Source organism: Octopus bimaculoides, chromosome 4 (genome assembly GCF_046866305.1).
Source record: "Octopus bimaculoides isolate indiv1 chromosome 4, ASM4686630v1, whole genome shotgun sequence".
Classification (NCBI taxonomy): domain Eukaryota; kingdom Metazoa; phylum Mollusca; class Cephalopoda; order Octopoda; family Octopodidae; genus Octopus; species Octopus bimaculoides.
The window spans coordinates 56613296-56625638 of record NC_142931.1 but is presented as its reverse complement, the minus strand read 5'-3'; the positions used below and the strand labels follow the sequence as shown (position 1 = coordinate 56625638).

General features: G+C 33.2%; 1 protein-coding gene across 2 annotated transcripts in view; it reads right to left on the bottom strand.

The window, feature by feature from the left end:
* The window catches only part of LOC106877900 (dipeptidyl peptidase 4), a 615183-nt gene that overhangs the window by 257774 nt on the left and 345066 nt on the right, over positions 1-12343 (bottom strand). The window contains exon 1 of one of the 2 annotated variants that reach the window (XM_014926949.3): positions 11828-12343. This exon is cut by the window's right edge and continues 682 nt beyond it. The exons of the other annotated variant lie outside the window; for it this stretch is intronic. Coding sequence (XP_014782435.1) covers positions 11828-11878 — 51 coding nt within the window. The 5' untranslated portion in view covers positions 11879-12343. The remainder of the gene's footprint in view (positions 1-11827) is intronic. 2 annotated transcript variants of the gene reach the window in all.

Sequence of the window (12343 nt, the reverse complement as noted above, 5' to 3'; positions counted from 1 at the left end):
TATACTTTACATATTCAGAAAGTCATATATGTGTTTTTTTATTTATTTATTTTTTTGTTGTTTCAGTCATTGGACTGTGGCCGTGCTGGGGCACCAGCTTATAGGGTTTTAATTAAACAAATTGACCCCAGTACTTATTTTTTAAAGTTTGGTATTTATTCTATTGGTCTCCATTGCTGAATGACTAAATTACAGGGATGTAAAGAAATCAAGGCTGGCTACAAACAAAGACACGAAGGTATAGTTATATAAGCTTGTATCTTTGTGTCTTTGTTTGTCCCCACCCACCTCTTGTTCTCAGCTTGATAAATAGTGAAATAAATTATTGTTCTGACCAAGAAACCCTAGGTAGCTGTATTTAACAAGATTTGTGCTTTTTTATTATAACATTATATATATATATATATATATATATATATATATATATATATATATATATACATATATGTGAATTAGTAGACAGGACTGTGATATTTGCACGCACGCACGCACGTACGCACACACACACACAGAGGGTGCGATAGGTAAATTATCACCATTTTATATCTTTAATTTTGCACATACACATTGTTTGTTTTTGATTTTGTTGATTATACAGTATAGTAAGGTCAGTTGGGCACCATCTGTGAGTAAAACAGCACCATGACACAATTCGCTCTACCAGAAATTTGGAAACAACATACTGTACTGCTTGGCATTCGCAAGAGTGTTTGGGTGTCAATTTGAAGACAGTGCAATCTGAGGACATGTTCTGAGAGTGATAAAAATCAAACATCTGGTCAACATCTTAGTGTTTGGAGTGACCACTAATGATGGCAACGTTATGCCTCCATTCATCTTCTCACATAGCCTCAGACTCAACATGGACACCTACATCAAGTGCCTGGATGAGGTAGTGCTGGAAGACCTTTTGTCTGACAACAGGACTCTGCACCATGTCACACAAGCAGGAGAACCCAATCATGGCTGTCAGACAATTTCTGTGACCACATCACCCTTAACATCTGGCCACTTAACTCCCAAGACTACAACCCCCTTGATTATTATGTGTGGAGCACAGTTGAGCAAGAGACACAAGTGACCAACAAAACTTGTAACACCAAAGATGAACTGAAGGCAAAGATTATGGTAGCATTCACCAACTTAAACAAAAGAGACCATCCAGAAGAGTTGCAGAGATTCCAAAGTCGTCTGGAGGCCATGGTTGAAGCCAATGGCGATTTTATTGAATGAATTTATTCTTTAGTATATCAAGATATTTTTATGTAATTTTGGTAAATATATCTATTAAAATGAGATGTCGGTGTTATTTTCATATTTGTGTAATTTAAACGACAGTTTATTCACTGCACTTTGTGTACATATGTATACATATGTGTGTGTGTGTGTGTGTGTGTGTGTGTGTGTGTGTGTGTGTGTGTGTGTGTATTCCCATCACCTTCTACTCCTCCCCATCAAATATACCACAGAAATGCCCACATAACTCGTTTGACCTTTGGACTGGTAAAAAGAGAAAAAAAACACCCCTCAGTGGTCATCCACTAACATTATATTGTCTGAAGAGATGAATCAATGATGATGATCAACCAGATGCCCATGGATTTTATGGGCTACACTGTAATCATCCAAGGAGTTTGGACTGTGATCTTAAAAGTAATGTGATTTGTGGAAACATGCGTAGTGATGCATTAAATGTTTATGAATTTTATCTTAGGATTATTGTTATTATTATTATATATATCCTACATTATATCAGTATAACTTGATGCAGCCCAGAAAAACTGGCTCACTAGTCAGCATCATTAGATGGTGGCTGGCATAATGAAATAGGAGCTTTATTTGCATATTCAAAATCTTACCATAAACAAATTTTAAAGATATCTATATATATATGTATGTATGTGTGTATGTAAGCATGTATTTGTATATATATGTTTGTTTGTGCATTGGTGTACGTGTATCAACAACATCTGCAATCATCAAAGCTTGGAGTGGCCCTTCTGTGCTTTCTTAACATTTTTGATTATGTCAGTTATGTCAGACAGTGTGATTAGACTCCTATGGCCTTCTCATAGTGCAGCATAGTTAATTCTGCGATGGTGTGAGAGAGAAAGAGGAGAGAGAGAAATGAGTGTTGTGGGGGTAGGGGTGGAGAAAGACAAAATGAGCCCCCAACATTTGACTAGTACATTATTTTATGACCCTGAAAGGTTGAAAATAAAAGTTTATTTCATTGTGATTTCACCTCAATGTGTGGAGGTCCAGGAGAAATACCACAAGGCATTTTAACTGATACTCTAGCAATTCTGCCAATTCATTCATCACTTCACACACACACATGCGTGTTTTCCTGTACATGTGTATATATATGTTTGAATTAATATAATTGCTATTAATTTTTAATTTCTAAACTCACACCTTATGATATCAAATTACATTGATTACGAGCAAATATTCTACTGAATATGATGCTAGTTATTTACTATCATTAATATTTCCTGAGGTATGTGATAATTTGTAACATTATGAAACAAAGTAGGAAAGACATATATTACAGCTGATTAACTAAAAACCAATCCTGGTCTAGCAGGTTCAGTAAGTATGTAGATATCCTATGCTAGTTCATGAAAAAGTCAGACTACTTTCCTGGCAGAGAATCAAGTCCCAAAATCGGTGGGGTTAATTACCACATTACTACTGAGAATTAGGTTAGGAAAGGCAATAAAAATGGTAAAAAGTTTAGGTTTTATAATTGATAAAATTGAAATTTAAATTATAAATTTAAGCTGCTTATTATAATCATGGATAACGTTTACAAGCAATTATTGTTTTTAAAGTTGGGTCCCAAACACACTTAGGACATTGTTATATTCTCTGCTTAATGTTACCAGCTGGTTATTGTTATCTAAAATAGTTCCCTCTCAAAGTGATCATGTGTGGTTTCCATTGTTTTGGGGCTTACCTTTTGCAGTCCTTCATAAATATATTTGGGAAATGTGTGAACGAAGGTTTTTTTTTTCCAAGACTCTGCAAGTATGCTCTCACATATGTTATACAATTAGGGCACAAATGAAATTATATCTTGTCCCTAAAACATTAAATATAGGTCATTCTCAACCAAACAGCTATAATCAAAAGCATTCCTGCAATGTCCTTCCCATTTATTTATCATTTTCATATTTATTCTGTACTGAGTTACAGACACTCCCTTTTCACTGTCACCATCATGAATGCAGTGAAGCAATGATCATTACCTTTGGAAACTTGTTTTCGATTGTGATATAAAAAAATATTAGAAAAAAACAGCAAAGAAAAATGGTTTTGCTTGAATTGGTTTCTGTATCTAACCTAACCTAACTTTTCTCGATCCAGTTTAATTGTAATATGTTTCATTGAAATAATCTTTACTTAATGCTAGAATCAATCTGTCAAATATGATTAATTGAAAATGTTTTTAATTATTTTTGAAACAGAAACAGACCTCACCTATGGTCATGAATGTTGGGTAATGACCAAAAGTATGATTGTGAATACAAATGGCCGAAATGGGGTTCTTCTGAAAGATCTCTAGAGTAATATTGCTCAACAGGGTGCATAGTTTGGAGATTTAGGAGTGTCTCCAGGTAGAGCTGCTCCTTTTTCATATTGTGAGGTCACAGCTTTAGTACTACAGACTTGTGATTAGAATGTCACAGGAAAGAATAGCAAGATAGATTCCTCAAGCTGAACCAACTGGCACATCTAGCAACAAAACAAGAATGAGATGGTTGGATAATATCCATTGTCTCAGTTGGTCATGCTTAGGAACCTAGATAGAAAGTGTAATGATAGTTATTTCTGACAGTACCCTACAGAGGAGATACCTGAGGTCTCTATACCCTGAACTCTCAGAAACAGTGACTGGAAAAGATGGCTTGATGGCTGGATGGTTTTGCTTAATTGGACTTCTGCGGGGATAAAAAAGTAGCAGCATTAAGAAACAATGGTTTCAAATTTTGGCACAAATTTTGAGGGGAGGGGTAAGTTGATTACATTCACCCCAGTGCTTGAGTGGTACTTATCTTATCAACCCCAAAAGGATGAAAGGCAAAACGGAATTTGAACTCAGAACATAAAGACAGACAAAATGCCTCTAAGCAGTATGATAACAATTCTGCCAGCTCGTTTTTACCATTAAGAAATAATGATGATATAATGAACCAGTTCTATTGCTTAAACATCCAACAATATATTATCTCCCTCCCTTTTTTATCATTTATTATTAGTATGGGATATAGAATCAAATAGAAGTTAATAGAGATTACATTCAACTTAGCAAGGCCTCTATCAATCAAGGTTAACTTTATATAATCTGCATATGGAAAGTTCCTCTGAAGAAGCAGGCTTAGGTAAAGTGTTTTATTGAAGACCAGCAGTTGCCCAAGTAGAAAATCTCACTTCCCTATTCCAACTTCAAAGAAAATCCTGGGACTGGTATAACTTGGCCAGTGGCTGAAACCATAAAGAGCTGGATCAAATACAGAAAAGTATTTCATCCAATGTTGTAATAGTTTCATCAACCCACCCAGGATTCATTCTTAATTTTATTGACCTCAAGAAATTTGAAAGGTAAAGTTGACCTTAGTGGGATTTCAACCTATAACATAAAAAGCTGGAATAAATACTGCTAAGTGTTTTGTTAGACACTGTAAGACAAGCATAGGCAAGTATTTTCAAGAACCATGAGACCTGGTTCCTCAACAGGCAGATTGCACTACTAAAAACTGAGGGTAATTTTTCATTAGGCATGCCAGTCAGAAAGTCTTGTAGGCTGCAGGTTACCCATGACTGTTCAAATGATTCTGTCAAACCACCTGTTTACCTTGAACTTTTCTATTGAAGGTAGAAGAAAAATACCAAGGGGAGAGGAAAGATGATTGTAAAAAAGATGTGTTGCATTCAATATTTAGCAAGCGCAAGTGAGGTTTGTAGTTTTTATACACAGTTGTGGTGAGAGGAAGGAAAAAGGGTAGACAAAGGATTGAAACATGGTTGTGTAGTTAAAAATGTTACTTTGCAACTATATGGTTCTAAGGTTTGGTACTTTGAGCAAATGTTTTCCCCTATATACTTGTTGAGGAAAACCTTCTGTGTAAAATTTAGAAGAAGGAAGCGGTGGGAAGTCCATCATAATTGTGTGAAAGTGTATGTATCTGTGTGTGTGTTTGGGGGTGGGGTATATTATTCACTGATGCATATCAGCAAAAGATGTAAACATCAGCATGGAAACCAATAAACTAGTGGATAACATATGTGATGGGTCTCTCAAAGTGCACTGGTTTCTAATTTTTCCCACCATTGTTTACCTCCTATGCTGATATGTATTGATGAAAGATACATACTCTTTTACTTGTTTCAGTCATTTGACTGTGGCCATGCTGGAGCACCACCTTTAGTCGAATCAAATCGACCCCAGGACTTAGTCTTTGTAAACCTAGTACTTACTCTATCGGTCTCTTTTTGCCAAACCGCTAAGTTACGGGGACCTAAACACACCAGCATCGGTTGTCAAGCGATGTTGGGGGGACAAACACAGATACACACACACATACACACACACACATATATATACATATATACGACGGGCTTCTTTCAGTTTCTGTCTACCAAATCCACTCACAAGGCTTTGGTCGGCCTGAGGCTATAGTAGAAGACATTTGCCCAAGGTGCCACGCAGTGGGACTGTATATAAATATACACATTCACACACATACACATGCACACACACACACATGCACACACACATATTCTTGCAGGGGGCAAGTTCAAAGGAACATGGTCAGGCCACTTTGAAAAGAGAACTCAAGTTTAGAAGTCTGACCACTGGTCTTCATACAGTTTCTGTCTCCCAAATTATAATGATCAACCTGGGGGCTAAGGTGGAAAATTCTTGGCCAAGTTACTGCGTACTGGGATAGAACATGAAAACCACTTGGTTGTGTACCACATTGCTCAACCACACAATAACCAAACCTTCTCCCATATTTAAAGACATTCTCAAACTATGACCATTCTGTCCTTTTTTTTAGGATGACATATTTAAAAACTAGATTATCAAATGCCACCCTTCTCTTCACTTTTCCTTTTTTTTTGTGACTCAATTATATTAAAATACAATCATCGACTCTATTGTTGTGCAAATCAGCTCCTTGCAAAGGATTCATTATGCCTTGTGCCTTGAGAGTAAATTCAGGAGAGTAGAACGCTAGCAAAATAAACTATAAATAATCAACTTAAAGACAACGAGAAAATCACAACAGTGTGTTTCTCATGAAAACTCATGAATTTTTAGACTTTGGCATGGAGATCCACTCATGTAGGCTTAGCATATGAAGTGTGAGAGAGATAGAGAGAGAGAAAACCCGGATAATAGGAAAAGTTTTTGACATTTTATCATTGAAATGTAATGTAATACTGTCAAATGTAATGCTTATTCATTGACATTGTTTTAAATTAATCATGTATTATCTCATAGCTTTGATATTTCAATGATATGATTGTTTATTTTTAGAATTGTAGGGTAGGTGTAAGATGCTGGATCTGACCAGTTTGAACATAAAACGGACAGAATATTTAGGCTGGATATGGCCAGCTTAAATGATAAGGTGTTAAATCCTTTTAAAAATAGTTTAGCATTTTATACTCTTCTGTAAATCCAGCACTAAGACCCCCGACTACCTCCAAAAAAACTGTGCCTTAAGTATGTGCATTTGTTTAATGGTTTTGTTTAATGAGCTTTGTTTAATGGTTAATGCAGCCCTGATTGCTTCTCCTACAGGATTTGAACCTTATGTTTGTTTAATCAAAAGAAATATTTATTGAATCGAATCTTTTCTTTCAGGCTGTTACGTTCACAGTTCAAACACTGCCTGGATATATATTTCGCCTTTTATTCCTTTGGGACTGATAAAATATGCACCAAAAGGACATTGTGATTGATTCAATTAGCTATGCCAGCTCCCTCAGAAATAATGAAAAAAGAGGGTCTTGTGCTTAGTCATAAGAAATCATTATTTTTTTTTTACATTCATCCTTCCATGTTCTCAGTTCAAATACTGCTGCTGCTAGTGGAGTTGCTTTTGTCTTTATTTCTTTTGGAATCAATAAAATGAGAAATAGAATACACAGCTTCTTTCAATATATTGGGTACCACTTTCCGTACAAAAATAGGCCATCATATACCTTGTTGAAAGAAATCATTATTTCTAATTTGTGTAGATTTTGTTATCTTAGCACATTTTCTCAATAGATTTATACAGTTGACTCTTCGGTATGTTTATGGTTATTTCTAGTTGATTAATTTCTGTATATTTCTCTGAGGCTCTCTCTAAAATATTGTTTTCATCATTCTTTGTTGTAGTTATTGTCATGAAACAGTCACCTATCTATTGATTGATTTTTTCCCTTCTCAAATTGTAATTCTCTTCAGGAAAACAGAAGATTCCATATTGTGAGCTCACAGTTAAATTTCTTCTTTAGGAGACCTAATTATTTTAGTCTGCTGCTACATTCTTTTTCAATTCTATTCTGCTTTTTTCAGTGACTGTCACATTCACTACATCATAAACTTTTTTACACCCGTGATATTCTTTTAAAAATATATTATTCTCCATTGTTAACTAATTTTTCCTTTTTTTTTTAATGAGAAGTCCTCTTCTAGTAAACTATTGATTAATTCTTTCCAAAATTTGCTGCTAGTGAAAGGCTTTTTTTTTTTGGTTATAACCTTTCTATAGATCTCTTTTCTTCACTCTCTTACAGGATTCTACAATAAATCACTGTCAGTTTGGATTCTAAGTATCAATCAGTTATCTATCACGAAGATCTCAATTAACAAAAGAAAAGTTAACAAAATTTTTTGATTTCATTGTATATTTTAGAACGAAATGTAAACTGGAATATATTCTGGGTTGATGACATAAAACCAAATATAAGCTAAAAGTGACTAGGTTTTGATATAACTGTGTCACCCGCCCCCCTCCAAAACAAAACAAAAGAGGAATTTGGAATAAATCAATATTTATATGTATGTATATATGTTTGTGTGTGTCTGCGTGTGTGTTCATATATATATTTATATATTCTATATATACATATATATATATATATCATATAACCACCATCTTACTCCTGATTCTGACATATAAATGACATAACTCATGATATCATTACCAGTGTCAGTAGAAAATTAAAATACTTTTGTCATTATCCAGTTAGAGATTCTTTCACTAAGCATAAAGGATTCTTAGCCAAACTACTGGAGAAACCCAAACATCAGAAAAAAAAAAGCCATAAAAATAACAATAAAAGCCAAAAAGCAAAGCAAAATAAAAATCCCCTATAAACCCAGAATAATTTAATGATTGTCTATTTACATTGAAAAAAAAAGGGTATATATAGAAAAATTTTCTCTCACTACAGATTGCCAGGCTTAAAAATTGAAAGAACGGTTCTGTTCCTCAGTACAGGTAAAGTAAGCAAGGAGATAATTGTAATTAATAGCTGTCATGATAAAGTAAGCAAGGAGATAATTGTAATTAATAGCTGTCATGATAAACAGGTGGTGTATTTTGTACATTTGGTTCTGCTTACTATTCTCTTAAAATAATTGGTTGAATACTGTTCTAATTCTTGTTTGTTGTTTCTTCATTTATCAACGAACATTTCAAATTTGTTTAATTATTTTGTGTTTCTACTACTACTACTACTACTACTACTACTACTACTACTACTACTACTATACTACTAAAGGTAAGGATGGCTATTTGATATACAATACTACTATTACTACAATTACGGAGCTGAATATACCTTTCTAATATATTTTGACTAATGATTGAGAGAGAACTAAATCATGTGAATCTATGGAGGAAGGAAAGAAAAACTCAAAATGAGTAGAAGACCGTTAGTGCGCTGTACAATGACGAAAAAGAAATTCCCCTATTGTCATCTGTAATCCGAAAGACATGTGAAAAGTAGAGTAAGGTGCTTATTCTGGCAGCACATCTTTGGAGGGAGTGGGGACTTACTGGGAGGTAAATAAAAACAGGGATTTATCCCACAGTAATTTTCCAACCCACCAAAAATCCAACAAGAAATATGGATCTTTGGATTGAAATTACTGATTGATTATGTCTGCCTCACTCTCTCTGTCTGTATGTATATCTATCTATCTATCTATTCTGTATATGTGTGTATGCGTGTGTGTTTGTGTTTGCATATATGGATATGTATGTATATATATATATATATATATATATATATATATATGTGTGTGTGTGTATATATGTGTGTATATATATATATATATATATATATATGTGTGTGTGTGTGTGTGTATATATTACTTAGGCATAGAACTCAATATACATATGCTTCAGAAAAAGGCATTATACAAGTACAGAGTATAATAAGAAATTAAATAAATGACAAGGGAACAAGAAATTATGTAATGAATTTCATTAGCTTACACCTGTTACTGCTAGAAGATGCATTGCACTCATATATATGTATATATATATATATATATATATATATATATATATATATATATATATATATATATATATATATATACATACATATATATATATACATACATATATACATATACATACATACATGCATATATATGTATATATATATATGTATATATATGCATGTGTTTGTGTGTGTGTGTATATATGTATGTATGAACGTATGTATGTATATGAGAAAAAGCAATTAGGATATTATGAGAGTACTTAAAAGGAAAGGATACTCAGACCGATACATATTTGAATGAAAAAATTCAGTATGAATAATAAATTAAGCTGGTTCTCATACATAAATATATACACAAATATACACACTCCACATAATCTAATTCACTATCATACACATACACTACACTGGTTTGGCACCGAAATAAATACACTTCACTTCGAACCGGCAGAAAGGCTAGTGGAGAAACACATTTAGTTAAATAAGAAGGTGTATAAATATTTAGATAAGGATGAAGTTGGTAGAAGTAACAGGCAGAGAGAAGAATGAGCAAGGGGATTTAGAAAGGATACAGTATAGAAGTTGATAAAGAGGTACATATATATATATATTAAGTATGTATATGTACATATATATATATATATATATATATATATATATATATATATATATATATATATAATTTTCATAGTAAACTATGTAATCGTTACCAATATAGCAGGAGATTTCACCGCAAAAAAATCTAAATTAGACTCCTTAGGGATCGTTCTCCTTAGCGTCAAATCTCTCTCTTAAATGTAAAAATTTTAAACTTTGTATATATATATATATATATATATATATATATATATATATATATATATATATATACATACACATATACACACCTTTGCATTAAAGTATATATGAATGCCACATTCATATGTATGTACATACATGCATGCAATACATACAAACTTACATACATGCATACTAACAAATATACATACATATGTACATTCATGTATATGTACATATATGATCTTAGATCTTTCTGTTCCAACTGTGCTGACAAATTTACTTTATTTCTCTTCCATTTTCTTCGAAATTTCTTTCATGTTTCCTGTGTGTGCAATCATTGTGTCCATCTCTCCATTTCATTACCACACCTTATACCTGCTTTTCCTTAGACCACTTCCTTATGCACACACATGCATATTTGTGTGTATGTGTGTGTGTGTATAAATATCCATTACCATACATAAATTATATACATATACATTTATATCTGTATATATGGATTGCTTCCTTCTCCAGGTCTCAATCATCTTGGGACACTGCCTTCAAATTTGATTTTATTATGAATTTCATCTACCTGTTTCTGTATGTATGCATGCATGTATGAATTTATGTATATATATATAAATGTAATTGCATGTATATATATGTATTATACATGTATGCATGTGTTTGTGTACAAATAAATAGTAAAACAGGTTGCTATGTTGTTTCTAGGTTATTGTTGTTGTTTCTCTCCAAGTCAGTCTCCAAGTCACATCATGTTTGAGACAGTGATATATCTAGTACTACCATTACCTGAGGGTGTTATTTTTTTTTCTTCTGAAAATTGCAAATGCTTGATGTGTGTGTGTGTGTGAGAGAGAGAGAGAGAGAGAGAGAGGGAGAGAGAGAAGAAGAGAGAGAGAGAGGGATTTGGTTGCTTTTTCTAGCATGTTGAGCCAGCAACCACTTAGAGGTTCCCTCATTAACACATATTTACTTTCCCTCACTCTTTTAGGTTGACACACCAACAAAAATAAAGGCAGGCAGTTCGATGGGTATGGCATGTAGGTAGAGAGTTGTTTCGGTGATGTGTTAGGGAAGTAGGGTAGGTCAGTAGATAGGTTGGTGGGTAATTATGTGGTAACATAGAGATACATTAATGGATGGAGTGGTAAGAAAAATAAATGCCAGTAAAATATTTGAAGAAAATTGTAGAGAAATAAAACAAAATTGACCAGTAACTACATTATATTATATACATACATATATATGTGTGTTGTGTGTGTGTGAATGTGTGTGTGTATATATATATATATATATATATATATATATATATATATATATATATGTATATGTATGTATATATATGTTATGTATATATATGTATATATATATATATATGTATATATATATATATATAGTTGTAACATGATTAAGAACCAAGATAGTTGGTGTTTCTTTCTTTCATGTATTTTTTTCTTTTCCAAACACTACAAACAACTACCCAATCTCAAACATTAGTAAGAAAATGTGATTTATTTACTTGTTCTGGTGGAATCTGTTGTGCGTTAGCTGGAGGGGCTTTCCGCTCCATGCTGTGTGAGATGAATGCTTTACACAGGCAAACTTGTTTCTAGCCCTGATTTTCTTCAGCAATAAATGGAGTGATGATTGTTGATGTAGTTATTGTTGTTGTTGCTGTTTTTCTTGTTCTTGAGGATTTTGATTTTCGTTGCTGCTGGTTTTGGTGTTGTTCTTGTTATTGTTGTTAGTGATGATGTCCCTTTGCTAACTCAAGTTTTATCCTTTGATATATATATATATAATTATAAATATATTATAATTAATGAATTTCTTTTAGAATTTTTTTTCTTCTGTCTTTCTCTTACTTTACTGGACCTTATACTATACTAACAGACACCGGTTTTTTTAAGCATGTAAGTTCTTCAGATATAGGAAAATCCTACACTCTGCTGTTGATTCTTTCACGAACAACTAGCTACCTTCTTTTGTTGCTGCTGGTTTTCCAGTTTTTCCTTTGAGTCTGTTGTCTCTTCCT